The following is a 16,803-nucleotide window of genomic DNA, read 5'->3' as shown; positions in this document are numbered from 1 at the left end:
AGGAACAGTGAACCGCAGCTACTGGGAGCTGCGTGCGGCCATGCCTGTGGACAGTCAATGTAAACAAACTGTCTCACGGCCAACCAGCGGATTACTCTGACGGGCCGCAGATTGCCCACTACTGATCTAGTCTAACCCCCTATATAACACAGGCCAGAGACTTCCCCAAAACAATTCCAGTTGGAACTAGAGCATATGTTCCAGTTCCTGATGTCAATGAGTGTGAGGCTGTGTCTGTGAGTGCCCTGGAGCAGTGGTGCATCAAGGAGGGACGCTGGTGACATAATCCAGAATACTGCTACAGAAAGGTGTTCACTGAATGGCTAGCTACCTGTTCAGTATATATTCTCACTGCGGTCTCTGCCTTATTTGCTGCTACCATCCAAACCCCACACTGAACACAGCAGAATTCATTGCTTCCTGGCACTTGTCACTCCAGTGTTTGAGCACTTCACAGTCCAGTTTGTATTCACAATGCCTGTAAGGCGGTCAGGGGTTATTATCTCTGCTTTACAGATGAGGCACAGGAAGATTAAAGTCAAAAGTGTTCATTAATTTTGGATGCCTGATTTTTAGAGTACACAGCATTACATAGCACTTTTTGTGTTCAAAGCACAGCTCCTGTTGAGTTCAGTTACAGCTGTGGGTGTTCAGAGCTTCTGCAAATCAGACCCAAAGGGCTCAGGTTGGGCACCCAGGAAATGAGGAACACACAATGAGTGTGAAAGTTTGGTTGCAGTGATTTGCCTGGCATCCTATAGGAACTCTATTGCAGAATAGGGATAGGATTCAATTCTCCAGAGCGGGGTGGAGTGGAAGGAGGGAGGCAGAAGGGTTGTAGGATTACTGGTCTGTCTCAGGCCCATGTCTCACCCTGATCTCTCCTTGCAGGGGAGCGTCCATTCCCTGAGAGCTGCAGCACCAGCCTGGGACCAGCCCACTGCAGTGCACAGGTACAGTCTCTTTGTTTCTCTGTGGGTCTTTGGCTTTAGAAGGAGCTTGTCCCAAAGCACATAGTCAGTGCTCTTTCCAGTACAGCCTGACTGATGCACCATATCCCGGGAGAGTCATGGTCACAGAGCAGGAGTCATAGCTTTGGCACTTCCACCCCCTTTCCACAGATTGTGTGTAGTGGCATCCTGCCCTTAGGAGTCTGCACAGCACACACACTAGTGCTGTGGGAACGCGCTACCGATAGGGCCCAGTCGGGATCGGGATCAGGACCTAAACCACACAGCAAACTATCAAGGTGCAGGTGCGCAGCCACAGGGGCCTGGACTGGAGAGGAGTGAGGTAGGGGGCGTGCAGGAATGCGGCGGGGAGAGGCGCCTCTCCCACAGCCCCAGCCCCAGAGCTGCCACAGTGGGGAGAGGCACTTCTCCCCCACAGCAGCCTGCACCCCTAAACCCCTCATCCCTAGCCCCACCTCAGAGCCCCCAACCAGAGCTCACACACACACACCCCCTGCACCTGAACCCTCTGATCCAGCCCTGAGCCCCCTCCCGCACCTCAAATCCCTAATCCCCGGTCCCACTCCAGAGCCTGCACCCCAACCCTTTGCCCCAGCCCTGAGCCCCTCCCACACTGAACCCCTCAGCCCCACCTCTGCCACACATCACCTCCATATTGGTGCACATAACAAAATTCATTCCGCACATGGATGTAAAAAATTAGAGGGAACATTGATCAGGACCCCATTGTACGTACATATCACACAAAGTGCACTCAAATAACATTAAAGTTGCGAACTCAAGCACAAAAAATTAGGAAATATCAGAATCAAGACTGCCTTAGTTCAAGACCTCTTCCTGTATCTGTATTATTGTACTGTCTTTAATTACATACTTCTGCACTATTTTTTCCCTCCCCTGTGGCTGAGCTGGCTCTGCAGGGCCCTGAGGGATGGACCCAGCTCCCTGTTCCATGGCTGGGCTGGCTCTGCAGGGCTTGCAGGAGTGAAAAGATCCCTATATTTCTGTTTACTGAGGGTTGCTCTGACTGACAGGTGGGAAGCAAACCTGCTGGAATCCATCCTTCCTCTCCTGATTAGAACTGCATTGTAAATAGTAGTGTGGAGCTAATCTGAAATTAGCTGAAGTGTGCACTGCTGCCACTTGGTGGCACCAAACTGTATCCTAGATACTAGAAAACAATTACTCCAAGCCTGATTCCCTCCCACTCCTGACTAGGCAAATTAGGGGATGCTGCTAATTAGCAGGGAAATTAGGAAAAAGCCATAAAACAAGGACAATGGGGAAGGATTTATTTAGCTGACAGGCTATTTAAGTTTGAATGATGTAGAGTGCCAGAAAATGGGCTGCTCCATGTTCGCTGTAGGGAGATGCTGCCTATGCTGCTGAACCTGACCTAGGAAGGGGAGGAGCGGGTGGTATTTCTGTGTGGGAGAGTTACTGACTGCCTTTTCAAGGTTCTCCTGGATTCTACTGACCTGCTGCTGAGTAAGAGGTGGCACAGCGCTCCCCTGGCCTGAGGGGTCTGCCCCGGGCTGGAGAAGGGTCTAGATGGCACTGTGCTGGGGGAACGTCGATGCGGCTACCCCGGTCTGAGGAGCCTGTATGGGAATGTTGAGCTGGAACCTCTGGCTTGCAAGGGCTGTTTGGGTGGGCTAGGGGAGCGTTGAGGTGGCTTACCTGGCCTGAGGAGCTATTTGGGGTTGGAGGTGCTTCGATGCAGCTCCCCAGCCTGAGGGTGCTGAGCAGGGTGGCGTTGGGGGGCTGTTGAGACTGGTGGGGAGCTCCGTGGCCTGATGGGACTCGTGGGGAGGTTTTTGTCACCTCTTAGAGCACAAACGCCACTACACCCTACTTTGGTATAATGTGGCCCTAATGTGGGGAGGTGCTCTGGCAGCCATGACAGGAGCTGTCCTGAGACTTGAGGGGGTTTTCTAACACTCCTCTAATTCCCTTCCCTCCTAGGGGCTGTCATTTTCCACTCTGCAGGGGAAGCCAGCACAGCAGGAATGCCTGGAGGAAGCAGCTACCCAGCTGCAGGAGGTGTTCCGGGTCAGCGTTTCCACTGCGCTCAATATCCGTGGTAACGTGGACCGGGCTTCATTGTGTCCTATACTGCAGATATCAGGAATAGAGACAGGGACACCCACACACCCTCTCCTTTTTGGAGGACCTCAAATATGTTGGGAAGCCTCTTGCTATTGTAGTCTATGGAATCTGCAGCACTAATAATGGTTCCCAGGTGTTCTTTGTGTGAGTTGGCTGTTGTCACGGTCCCATTACCTGTCCAGAGGGTGGAGTTCCTGCAACCATTGTCAGGCTTTTCAGATTCTTCTGTGCCACCTCTTACTGGCATTCACCCTGCTTTGCAATGAACTCTGGGAAATGAAATGACAGGAAGCCTGGAGCATTGGAGAGGCTGGTGATGAGGCCAGAGAACCCCTCTCTCAACATAGGGTCGGGTCATTGGTCCCTGCCACCTCCTAAACTCCATGGCTTGAGGTGGGGCAGGGCCAAGAGTTGGCAAACTTGGCAGGGTGCAGTGAGGCCAGCTGCCATGGGTGGGGCACGATGAGTTCCATGATCCTGGCCTGCCTGCTGCCTTTATGCTGCTTTGCTGAACATGCACTGTTCCCTCCCCAGGGATTGAGAGTGTGAGTGATGGCCACTACAGGGCAGCCTATTCCTGCTTCAAGCTGGCAGCAGATCGGGGCTACAGCAAAGCCCAGTTCAACGTGGGCCTGTGTTATGAGCATGGCAGAGGCACGGAGAAAGACCTGGCAAAGGTACCTGGTGGCATGCAGAGAGAGAGACACACACACATAGACACCTACCAGGAGGCTGGGGGAGCGCTATTAGCCCTGTTTCACAGCAGCATGAGTAGGAGCAGTGATGGGGAAGGAGTGCCTGTGAGACACTTTGCTCCAAAGTCCCTTGCCGCAGGGACTGTTCCCATCTATACCCTTGTGTGCATTGGTGAATGCCTGTCAGTGCAGGGGCACCCCGCAACCCTTGGGTGTGTGTGGGGGCCCTCAGAAGTCCTGGGGTAGGAAGTAGAGCCCTGTGCGGGACTATTTTTTTAATCCCACTGTTCAGATCCATAGTACCCACTATCACATTGTTTCTTGAATTTTTATTCCGCTCCTGCTATTATGGCAGTGGATCCTGTGGGACCCGCGGGATTCCAGTCCCACTGCAGGACTCTAAAATTGTCCCAGCAATGGCTGGATGTGCTGCTCTCAGCAGATGTTTCCCCACCGGCACCCACCCACTCCCTACATCCCCATGCAATGGGATGGGGACCGCCCAACCAGCCCAAATCACCCATACAGTGGGGTCAGAGTCCTCATGCCCTCCTATGAGGGGATGAGCAGCCCCTGTGTCTTCCCTTCCCCACGCAAAGGGATTAGAAACCCCCATCCCTCCATGCAAATGGCTGAAGAGCCACTGCATTATCATGCTAAGGGGATGGAAGGCCTCCATGCCCTGCCATCTCCAGACATAGATAGTTTGGCAATGGGGGCTCTCCCTTACTTCTGCACTGCTGCTGGCAGCAGCACTGCCTTCAGAGCTGGGGGCCAGAGTGCAGCCACTGCTGGCTGGGGTGTTTATGTTTGTGGTGATGGAGGACTGTTTTTTTTAATCCTACTCCTATCCCGCCCCGCAGTACCCACTCCCACCTGCTCCCGCATTGTTCCTTGAATTTTTATCCCACTCCAGCTATTATGGCAGCGGGTCCTGTAGGACCCGCAGGATTCCAGTCCCGTTGCTGGGCTCTAGTGGGAGGTATTGTACACATAAATGCAAACTATTAATTATTCCAGCCAGGAAACTCCTAGGAGGGAAGGTTAGGGCTGCAGAGTCAAACACCTTCCCATCAGGAGATGCTAAAGCTAAGGCTGCACTTGTGCCAGTGTAGGCTTTAATTGCATGGGTGCCTAGGGAAGACTGCCCCTCATGGGAGGAGACTTGGCTCCTTTGCAGCCCTGTCCTTTTCAAATATACCTTCCCAGGCCCTGTTCCATACACTTATATATGTAGTATTAGTAGTGGCTGGGAGAGTACTGGGGAATCCTGTTACCATACGGTACATATGTAAAACACCACCACATGTGCAGGAGCCATGTCCTGCCTGGACCACCTCCCAGCAGCTTTGTGTGGGTGCACTGAGATGCACATCTTGAACCTAGGGAGTATTGTTTGTAGGAGTGCCCCTGCTGTGGCTATTTTGTGCCACTCAGCTGGTGCAAAGGAACTGCAGAACCAGCTTAGTTGGGCATTGTGCTAGTCCCAAGGCATAGAAGAATCTGGTGTAGCTGGCCCTATGCCACCCGCTATGGAATAGGGGTTGTGGCTAGGAAAAGAGGGAATGGGTGCAGTCCCCAGCTGCCAATCATCCCATTTCCCTACTTTCACTCTCCTATGTGAGCAGTTGCTGCAGCTAGCACAGGGCTGTAATGTGATGGCATTTGGATGGTAGGATGGGTATGATTGTGTATGGGGCAGTGGTGCAGGCATGTGCTGTGTGTGCTTGGGGTTGGGTTGTTCCTGAGGGATGGTGCACACTTGGGGAGAGAGAGGCTGCATGTCTCCCATAGTCAGTTCTCTCCCTGATGATCATACCCGAGAAGCAGGATCTCACCCGAATAGTCTTATGTTTCATAGAAGCATAGAATATCAGGGTTGGAAGGGACCTCAGGAGGTCATCTAGTCCAACTCCCTGCTCAAAGCAGGACCAATCCCCAACTAAATCTGGTCCATGTCTGGGATCTGCAGGGCACTGAGTATGAAGGAGGCTGCACAGTTAGGGAGGGTATTTCTGCTAATGGCTGCCTGGGGGAGTATGCATAGCTTGTGATGAGAACCGGCAAGGGGGTTTGGATGCAGATGCATGCTATGGTGTCCTTGCCAGGCTGGGTAAGTATTGGAGAGTGTCAGCCTCCTCACAAAGATGCCTGGGACAACGCGGCCTGGCATGCATACCTCCGGGCGCTCATGATGGTGTTTCTCTGTTTCCAGGCAGCTCTCTATTACCATCGTGCAGCCAGCAATGGGCACCCCACGGCCCAGTACCGCTATGCCAGGTTCCTCTTACGCCATGGGCTCAACACTGAAGGGGCTGACATGCAGAAGGCTGTGACTCTGCTGGAGCAGGCAGCAGCAGCAGGGCTAGTGGAGGTGAGTGTCTGTAGCACATGAGTTATTGCTAAGGCTGAGTGTTTGAGTAGCATGGAGCCACCAGGGAACCCCCTCTGCACAGCACTGGGTCCTCTGTAGGGCAGTGTCCATGGGGTTGCGGGAAACCCTGCCTGTGTCCTTGCTCCCCCCCTCCAATATACGGGGCATGCCAGAGTCAGCTAGCTGCAGTGACGCATTAGCATCACCTCCTCAGCAAGGTTTGTTCCTGCCCTTGTATTTTTAGGCGTGTAGAAGCCTTGGGGTTTGGCACTATGCTAGGTTGTTTTGGCTCCTGTGTGTCAAACTTGTGGTGAGCTTTCCCCACTCCAGTGTGCAGCTCTTTGTTCAGGTAAGTCCAAGCCCCCTGCTCCCACTATGGTGCTAGGCCTGTGGTGGACATGCACACTCAGTGCCTTTTCTGTCAGCATTGATTCCCCTTGGATTAGGCCTTTACTAAGCTCAAACAAGGAGAGAGACCGGAGGAGCCAGTTGTCGATAGGCCCTCAAAGAGGGCTCCTCCCCAATGCCGAGCATCCAGGAGTCGGTGTCAAGATCTTGGTCCTGCACTGTGGATTCTCACACCAGCAGCCTTTTATATTCCATGCCCAGAAGACGCTTGCCAATAGGGACACATCCCCCTTTCAGCTGCCAAGCAGAGACCCACGACAGCGATCTGCACAAAGGCAACCAGAAGGCAAAGGACAGGTCTCACTATCACTGTCTGTCTCAACTGGCTCAGCTCACATGATGGTGTGTCCATCATCACATCAGACTCACCACTTCTCATCTTTTCTGGGCAGAGAGCTGCTTGGGATGTTGCCACAGCAGAGAGTGCTCAGACACTCACTAACCAGTGCTCAGATCTTGGAATGGGGAGCCACTCTGGTGCAATAGCACAGAATGCCACCTGCAGCCAGCTCTGCTCCTGGGGCAGAAACAGCCCTGGGTCTCTAGCAGACCCACTCCTCCTGGACTGAAACCAGGCAGCCCCCAGTCCTCGTTACCAGCAGTGGACCGGGCCAAGGTGCTGCTCTCTTCCCAATATGGACTTTTCCAACCTGCTGGACCTGCCACTGGATTCTTTGGTCCAACCTGGATCTGCTGTCTCATGGGTAGAGCCAGATTCTGCATCCTGCCCTGAGTCTGAGACGGATGCTGCTTGACCCACTGAGATTTTAGCCTTCTACCCACCAGACAGGACTTTACCATGTCCTCTCACCTACAGTTATAACATTCTGACTTCTTCAGGAACCACCTCCATACTGGAACATCAATGTGACACCGCCCCAGTCATTGTCGGGGTATCATCATTTCTCTCACTGAAGACTGAATTCCTTCTGGGAATCACATTGGCCTGGAAAGTCTGAGATACAGGCACTACTGGTTCACCCAGCCTATGCGGTGCCCTCTAAAGACAAGGTGGTACCTATGCCCACACCCTAAAATCCATCAAAGATGTCCTCCAGTTTCTACCAACCAATCAGTCCATCAATCTACCTGTATTTTTCCTAAAGCCCCAGTCACTTTGGTTCCCTGCAGTTTCAAATCAGCACTGTGATGCTGGCGGGCCAGGCACCAGCTTGAGCCAAGGCCCCTAGGTCTCAACTGAATACTGATCAATATATAGTTGGAACCAGTTTGGCTCCACCTGTGTGTTGATATTGTTAAAATAGGTATTAGAATTATAAGAATGTGTTTAGTGTTCAGACTTTATGAAATGCTTTTAAGTTGCTGCCTGCATTAATCTCACTTATAATACCTGTAACCCCTGTTCTAAGGTAATGTTTAAGTGTTTCATAGACTCATAGAAGATTAGGTTGGAAGAGACCTCAGGAGATCATCTAGTCCCAACCCCCTGCTCAAAGCAGGACCAACCCCAACTAAATCATCCCACTCAGGGGCTTTGTCAATCCGGGCCTTAAAAACCTCTAAGGAAGGAGATTCCACTACCTCCCTAGGTAACCCATTCCAGTGCTTCACTACTGGAATTAGTTTTTCCTAGTATCCAACCTAGACCTCTCCCACTGCAATTTGAGACCATTGCTCCTTGTTCTGTCATCTGCCCCCATTGAGAACAGCCGAGCTCCATCCTCTTTGGAACCCTCCTTCAGGTAGTTTGTTCTGTATGTAAATCACCAGAGAGGAAAGAGACACTGAGTGTGAAATACTAGTTTCCAACAAGAGGTGTTATCTATTGCCCAGCAAAGGAGGCCCATCAATGCCTGATGAACTACTGTGGAACATCAGAGGACAAAAGACTTTGTTGATTGCCCTTTTCTTCCCCCCCGCCTTCCCCCCCCCCAAGGGGAGACAAACAAGTGGATTCCTCCCAACAGCCAAATTTGCAACTTAAAGCAGAAGGGGGAAGGAATAAAAGCACTATCAAGTATCTTTTGATGCTGCTTGGTTTCTGAGGGGCAAGGATTACTAAGCATAAACAAAAGATCCCCAGTGTTTGGCCTGGGTTAGCCCAAAAGGACACATAGAGCTTGCTTATTATAGAAGCTTCTATTACTTTTTGAAATTTAAGATTGGAACTGATTTTTATGTATATATGTTTAACCTTTTGAATAACACTCTTATTTCCTTTTCATAGTTAATAAATCTTTAGCTAGTTTATTATAGGACTGGCTACAAGCTTTGTCTTCAGTGTGAAATTGAATGTGCAATTGACCAGGGTAAGTGACTGGTTCTTTAGGACTGGATATAACCTGAATATTGCTGTGATCTTTGGTGTAAGGGACCATGTGTCACAAAGGCAGGCTCTGGGTAGCAAGATAGATCAGAGTACCCAAGGGGACTGTCTGTAACTCCATGTTAAGGCTATAGTTTAGGTTATAGTGCTTGAGGAGTTCACACTTGAGTGGTGAAATCTAAGTATAGAACTCATAACCAATTTGGGGTTTGTGCCCTTTTTCTTAACAGTCTTCCCTGACGTTGGTACTTATGGTCTTGAGTCACTGCAGGACAGCTTGACAAGCACTGCAAGCCCCTCACCTCTCCACTGCAAAGGGACCCTTCACTGTGTTTATCCAACCACCAGACGATATCCTTCTCCTGTTCCCTTTTTCCCCGCTTGTGCAGCATGGCTTAGTGCAGGGAGAACCCAGACTTCAGGGATGGTAAAAAAAATTGTAATCTGCCAAAGAAGAAAGGACTGCTGTGACTAATTTTTCTACAGACAACAAAAGTTTTCTACAACTGTGTTCTGTCCCCTTCTTTCTCGAACCTAACTCCCCGGCCCTGTTCTGCTTGTCTCCTACTTGTAAAGGGGCAGTAAGATCAGTGGGGTAGGAGAAGCACTGAAACTGTGTAATCTTCCAGGGGACAAAAGACAGCTGTGACTAACTTTAGACAACCAACTATAAGTTTTCTACAACTTTCCCTTCCCCAGTCAGGAGCTGTGTAACCCATCCACTCCCATCCCTCAGTCTGCTCAGCGCTGGGACCATTGCAACCTGACCACTGGCTGAGAAACACAGAGACACAGGAGGCTGGGGAGATTGAGGAGAGGATTGTGAGCCACTCCAGACTCTGTACTGGGAGCCCATGACAGCATTCGGACAAGCTCCTTGTAGAAGGGATAGCTCAGTGATTTGAGCATTGGCCTGCTAAACCCAGGGTTGTGAGTTCAATCCTTAAGGGGGCCACTTAGGGATCTGGGGAAAAATTGGTACTTGGTCCTGCTAGTGAAGGCAGGAGGCTGGACTCAATGACCTTTCGGGGTCCCTTCCAGTTCTAGGAGATAGGTATATCTCCATATATTCAGGGGCATGTACAGCGAACCCTCCTGGAGTGATTGTTCAAATCTTTAGCCCTCTTGCATTTGAACTCAAGAGCTTGATACATTCCAGGCACTAGGCCAGAGTCTGCTGAATGCCTGCCTGGTCCTACTTCCATGACGTTTCCTGGTACAGGTGCATGTTCCTGCCACTCCAGGTGACATTGTGGAAGATGGTGTACTCCAACCACATGTTGATTGACACCCAGGTGTGGTCGTTGGACCAAGTGACTGCTCTTGGAGCAGGATCCATTTTCACCTGGATTGATCTGTGCACCAGGAAGCTGTTCTTATGTGGTTAGTGCGGCTCACGACCACTGGTGAAAACAGGGGGACCCGGGACCTTTATAGATTGGGTAAGAGTCAGGAAGAAAAGAGTTCAGTACATTGTGGGAATGGGGGTGGAGGACTTTTACCCCTGTCCATACTGCAAACTGGCAGTCATATGGAGCTATGCCACAGCCTGCAGTGTGTACTTACCCACTGCCGTCAATGGTGCTAGCCTTATACGTACCTTTTACTCGCCTTCAGACGTGATTGTGAGGTTTAGGTGTGGACAATAGGGTTATGGCATAACCAAGTGCAGACATACCAACTGTCTGAACAGGATGAAGGAGTTTCATAAATAACTTAGATTACACTGCTCTACAGCCAAAATGCTTCTGAAATAAATGTATTCAAACTTTACTAATTCTGGGTCACTGAGAACGAAAATGATGCTTAAAATTGTTGATTGGCTCTAGTTTTCAAGATATGCTATTGGGTCAGTATATACGACTCTTGACTTGGGAATGGCGGAGGATAAGTGAGTTATAAAGGGAAGGGATCTCAATTTAAACCAGAAATGACTAAAATACATCTTTGACTGGATCTATGAATAAATCTATGACTGGATTTGGACAGTACTTGCTTTTTAGGCAAAACAATGAATGATGCAATCTGAAGCAGGTATTGCGTCATACATGATATGAATTGCATCATGTTATTCCTAGAAGTCATGGATGATGCAATCATAACGAAGCTTACATCACTCTGCTGAACAAATTGCCCTATATTCAGCTCTAGAAATCATACAGTCTCATGCTCTCTTATTTGTCAGTGTTTGATTTTGCAAAGGGACACATTTCTGTTTAGCCAAAGTGAGCAGAGATGCCTCGTACTTGTGTGAACAGTGCAGATCACTTCTGCTATGTTTGTGGTAAAGTGACTTTTGCATCACAAAAGCGCAGTATAACCACTATGGTTAAGAAAGTCTATCACCTTTATTTTGGCTGCAAAATTGAAGATCAGGACAAGAGATGGGCCCCACACATATGCTGCAACACTTCTGCAACAAATCTTCGCCAGTGGTTGTACAGGAAAAGGAAATCTATGCCTTTTGCAGTGCCAATGATTTGGAGAGAGCCAACAGATCATACCAGCAATTGTTACTTCTGCATGGTGCCTCCAGTTGGGAAAGGTGTGTCAAAGAAGAAAAAGTGGACTGTGCATTATCCAAACATTCCATCAGCTATACGCCCAGTACCCCACGGAGAAGGACTGCTGATTCTTGATGCACCAGAATCATTCTCACTTGAGTCAGACGAGGAAGAGGAAGAGGATGAAACTTCTGGTCCTGAACCATCAATGTCACAGGACCCACATTTTCTCCTATCCTCCTCCTCTGAACCACACCTCATAACACAAGGTGAACTGAATGACCCTGTCAGGGATTTGGAACTACCCAAGAGTAAGGCAGAGCTGTTGGGCTCCAGACTACAGCAGTGGAATCTCCTGGCAGGTGATGTTAGGGTTTCCATGTTCCGTGACCGTCAAAAGGATCTTGTCCCATTCTTCTTCATGGAAGGTGATCTTGTAGCCTGCAACAACATCGATGGTGTGATGGCAGCCCTCAACATCGTTCACGATCCAGATGAGTGGAGACTGTTCATTGATTCATCAAAGACGAGTCTTAAAGCTGTTTTACTGCATAATGGCAATGTTTTGCCATCAATTCCAGTTGGTCATGCAGTCCATATGAAGGAAACCTATGACAACATGAAACAACTTTTGAGGTGCATAAACTATGACCAACATCAGTGGCAGCTTTGTGGCAATTTGAAGGTTGTTGCTCTCTTGCTTGGTCTGCAGACTGGATACACAAAGTACTGCTGTTTTTTCTGCGAATGGGATTGTCGTGCAAGAGATTCCCACTACATCAGGAAAGATTGGCCACTCCGACAGTCATTGGAGCCTGGGAGGAAAAGTGTTCAGCATCCACCACTTGTTGAATCAAGGAAGATTTTGTTACCACCCTTACACATCAAGCTGGGTCCGATGAAGAACTTTGTCAAGGCCATTGACAAAACACAAGCAGCTTTCAAGTACCTCCGTGGAAAATTTCCAAGGTTAAGTGAAGCTAAGATAAAGGAAGGTGTCTTCGTTGGTCTTCAGATTCATGAACTTCTTCGAGATGATGCATTTGACCATGCACTGCATGGCAAGGAAAAGACAGCATGGAAAGCCTTCCAGTTAGTGGCAACAAATTGTCTCGAAAACAACAAGGCAGACAACTACAGGTTGTTGGTGGAAAACCTCCTCAAGGCATACAAAAGCCTTGGTTGCAACATGTCACTAAATACACATTTTTTGCACTCTCATCTAGATTTTTTCCACAGAACTGTGGAGCAGTGAGCGACGAGCACGGCGAGCGATTTCACCAGGACATTGCAACAATGGAGAAACGCTATCAGGGCAAATGGAGCCCATCAATGCTTGCAGACTATTGCTGGACAGTGACAAGAGATGCTCCATTTAATGAATACAAGAGACAAGCCAAGAAGCGCCAAGTAGACACTGAATAGGACTAAACTATGTACATAATAGTTTTTTGCCTTTTGTTTCATAATAAATTTTATTTATATAACCCTTTTCCTGATTTTTAAAGTGTTACATAAACAGGACAGGTGAAATATTATCATGTAAAGCAACCATAAACACATGAAAAGACCTAGGTTTACAATTTATGATTAAAACTCTACTATCTACACAATATACATAGACATAAAATGTAAAAACTTAAATATCTTAGAAACAGTAGCCAATCAGTTGTTTTAATTGTCATATTTGAATTCAGCACATCAAAATACATAATAAATAGCACATTTTATCTCAGAAGCAGACGACTTCTCAAAAATTGTAGACCAGTGTTATTGTAGCGCCTGGGGATAGTACAAGGGGTCAGTAAAGTTCCACACAGACTCCTTCCAAGGAGATTACATTTGCACTTTCTTGCTATGAAGTAGCTAGGATCCCGGTACTAGAAAAAGAGCACATGCCACCAGACTGCATGCTTTCGAAATGCCTCCACTTCTGAGTTATTAGAACATGCAAGGTTATTATCTGGAGTTCCAGCCACACATGCCCCTGGCCAAGTTCACCAGATTTAGCCTCTAGGACCTAAACCAACCTGCAATCTTAACTCTCAACTGAGACTCCTAAACCTCGCTTCATTGAAGCCTTGCAAATCCCCACAAGGAGGGATTCCTGCAGGCTATGCTTGAAGGAAGAACAGTTACTTACCCAGTAATTGTAGTTCTCTGACATGACTCACCTGCATGAATCTGTGCTCCCTTCCCTCCTTTTCTATTAGTTTGGGGTTTTATCGAAGTGGTGATTCTGTGGCAGGCACTGAGTTGTATTTGGGGCTCTGCTCCCTCATACGTATCTTCAGATGGGGGAGGACATGGCAGTATATAGGAACGGTATATGCCAGCCCCAGGGACACTGCTTCCCAGAAAGTTCAGAAGTGTTGTGTGGAGCACTCCATGCTGGCGGTGTTCAAACACGCATAGCTACTGTATAAGTGACAGTCTGTAGGGTTTGGGGTAACAGCTCATGGTCAGGACTCCTCCATGGTCATGCACACATGTGGCTCTGTTTGCCCAGGGCAGTGGAGTATGAGAGCGTAACCTGGGTGTTAGTGCAGTGGTTTTATTGCAAAGTAAAGGGTATTTACCTCCAAGCACCCTGCTTCGGAGCCTTTTGCCTTTTTTTTTATACAGTTGTGCCTTCCTCATTTTTATACACTTGTGGCTTCCTCATTTTTTCCATGACAGAGGCCCAGGTTTATCCTCTCGGGACAACCTCTTCCCCTTCCATGGGCTGTGCAGCAGGGAGGATGTTCTCCCCTCCAGTCTACTGGTGAACATCTTGCCTGTGGCACCGGAGACCATGGTTTGACACCCCACAGGGAGTGAGTCACTAGGCACACAGATACCATGGTGATGGGCATGATCTATAATAAAGTCAGATAATCCCTAGTGATTTGTGCTGTGTGGTTTTGCTGCAGGCACAGGCCTACCTTGGGGTGCTCTACATGAAGGGGCTGCAGTCTGCAAAGCAGAGGGCTCTGAAATACCTGTGGCTGGCGGCCAAGAATGGGGTAAGTGCTTTCTCTGCCTGCAGAAGGTGATAGTTGCTCTGGATTTGGGCTCGCTGGGTCTTCTCAATTGAGCTCAAAAGCCAGGAGCCAGGATTGCTGGAAGTGAGATTCTCTCTAAAAATTTGCAGTGTTTTTGTAGCTGTGTTGGTCCCAGGATATTAGAGACGAGGTGGGTGAGGTAATATCTTTTATTGGACTAGCTTCTGTTGGTAGAAGGGACCAGCTTTTGAGCATCACAGAGCTCTTCTTCAGATAAGGAGAAGGTAACCAGAGTGTCTAAGCTAAATACAAGATGGGACAGATTGTTAAGTGTAAGTGGTTCATACATGCTGTAGTAGACCACTTAAAATTAAGTGGGCAATTAAGAGTTACCAATTGTTGTAATGAACCATAAAAACAGTGTCTCTGGGCATGTCTACACTACAAAATTAAGTCGAAATACAGCCACCACAGTAATTCAAGTGGTGGTTCGTGCCCACACGTGCTCCTTCTGTCGGTGGTGTGTGTCCTCACCCGGAGCACTTTCGCCCACTAAAGTGGGGCAGTATGGGGCACACACAGCTGGAGCCCCCTCACCCTGGGGATGACAGCCCAAGCTCACAGCTGGAGCCTCCCTGTAAGCAGGCGCAGACTCACCCAGCGGTGCCTCCTGCTGGTCGTCCGCGGGAATGCTCTCCAGCCCTCTGGAGCGCCCTCTGTTGGCCGGTGATCTGCTACCGCTGGGCCTGTGTCTCTCCCAGGACCCCGGTGTCCCTTTCTCAGATTGCACAGGGAAGCACCCAGAAATTGGGATACCAGAGCTAAGGGGACATGTGCAGCCCTATGTATGTCCCCTTGTCCATGAGCAGAGCAATCATTAATGCACGGTCACACACAAAGGGTGCTTGTCCCACAGGACACCTTGCCTCCTGCACAGAGGACACACTGAATTGTGAGGATTTACAAAGTCCTGTAAAGCTGTAGTGAGTGGCAACTCACAAGCAGCCCACAGCTCTGACTCAGCAGCCACAGCTCCCCATTGGCAACCTAAACACTATAGCTTGCCTGCCTGCCACACAATGGACAACCACACTACTGCTCAGTCAAGCCTAAAAGAGGATTGCTAGGAACTTCAGGAGATCAAATAAAGCTAAGCAAATAAGTAACACATAGGGACAATCTGGATTACCCAGATCCCAGATTTACTGACTGGCTCTAAATAAACTGTAATCTCTTGAGTAAAAGTAGGGTTACCATATCTAATAAATAAAAAAAGAGGACCCTCCACGGGCCCTGGCCCCGCCCATTTCCCCACCCCTAGCCCCACCCCAACTCCGCCCCTTCCCGCCCTAACTCCGCCCCCTCCCACTCCCAGCCACGGGGAAAGGGCTGCCCCAGCACTACCGGCTTCGGGGTTTGCCAGGCAGCCCCCAGACCCTGCACCCCCGGCCGGCGCTTCCCCAGCGCAGCTGGAGCCCGGGAGGGGAAGCGCCCAGCTGGGGGTGCAGGGTCTGGAGGCTGCCCAGCAAACCATGAAGCCGGTAGCGCTCGGGCTTTGGGCAGCCCCTATGCCTCCGGACCCTGCGCCCCCAGCCGGGCACTTCCCCTCCAGCCGCAGCGGCTCTGCTCCTCCCCGACTCTTCGGCTCTGTTTAAGAGCCGGGCTGCCCGAGCGCTACCGGCTTCGGGCAGCCCCCGTGCCTCCGGACCCTGTGCCACTGGAGCCCGGGAAGGGAAGTGCCCGGCTGGGGGCGCAGGGTCTGGAGGCACGGGGGCTGCCCGAAGCCGGTAGCGCTCGGGCAGCCCGGCTCTTAAACAGAGCCGAAGAGTCGGGGAGGAGCAGAGCCGCCGCGGCTGGAGGCTCTGCTCCTCTTCGGCTCTGTTTAAGAGCCGGGCTGCCCGAGCGCTACTGGCTTCGGGCAGCCCCCGTGCCTCCGGACCCTGCGCCGCCGGAGCCCGGGAGGGGAAGTGCCCGGCCGGCGGCTGGGGTCCGGAGGCAAGGGGGCTGCCTGAAGCCCATAGCGCTCGGGCTGCTCGGCTCTTAAACAGAGCCGAAGAGTCAGGGGAGGAGCAGAGCCGCCATTTTCCCGGACATGTTCGGCTTTTTGGCAATTCCCCCCGGACGGGGGTTTGACTGCCGAAAAGCCGGACATGTCCGGGAAAAAGAGGACGTATGGTAACCCTAGTAAAAGACCTGGGGGTGTCACTGTAAACAGCTCACTAAAACAACACCTAAATCACCACTATTCTGGATAGATATGCAGGTCTGGGCAGCCCATCCCAGAGATCTAGAAGGAAGAGAGGGGGCCTAGAGATGGTCCCTGCAGAGAGGGGTTGGAAAAAGTAGGACTGCTTAGTACCGATAGTTGTGTAAGAAGGGACATGACAGAGACATACAGAAGAACCAGTGCGCTAGAGATGATCCCTTGGGCTCTATTTATCCTCTCTTAATGGAAGAACAAAGGGATATTT

General features: G+C 50.1%; 1 protein-coding gene across 10 annotated transcripts in view; it reads left to right on the top strand.

Annotated features, from left to right (window-relative positions):
* DELE1 (DAP3 binding cell death enhancer 1) overlaps positions 1-16,803 on the top strand; it is a 41,384-nt gene that overhangs the window by 15,302 nt on the left and 9,279 nt on the right. For 7 of the 10 annotated variants that reach the window (XR_006177081.1, XR_010589831.1, XR_010589830.1 and 4 more), the window contains exons 6-10: positions 892-953; positions 2,937-3,054; positions 3,615-3,757; positions 5,991-6,149; positions 14,261-14,353. Coding sequence is in view for 5 of the 10 variants with exons in the window: in XM_065554790.1 (XP_065410862.1) it covers positions 892-953; positions 2,937-3,054; positions 3,615-3,757; positions 5,991-6,149; positions 14,261-14,353 (575 nt within the window). In the remaining 5 variants the exon portion in view is untranslated. The remainder of the gene's footprint in view (positions 1-891; positions 954-2,936; positions 3,055-3,614; positions 3,758-5,990; positions 6,150-14,260; positions 14,354-16,803) is intronic. The other 3 variants (XR_010589832.1, XM_065554791.1, XM_042861340.2) reach the window with 1 other exon arrangement.

The sequence above is a fragment of the Chrysemys picta genome, chromosome 8, assembly GCF_011386835.1.
Source record: "Chrysemys picta bellii isolate R12L10 chromosome 8, ASM1138683v2, whole genome shotgun sequence".
In the NCBI taxonomy this organism is placed as follows: domain Eukaryota; kingdom Metazoa; phylum Chordata; order Testudines; family Emydidae; genus Chrysemys; species Chrysemys picta.
Note: the sequence above shows the minus strand (reverse complement) of the source record. Positions and strands in the feature narration are given on the sequence as shown.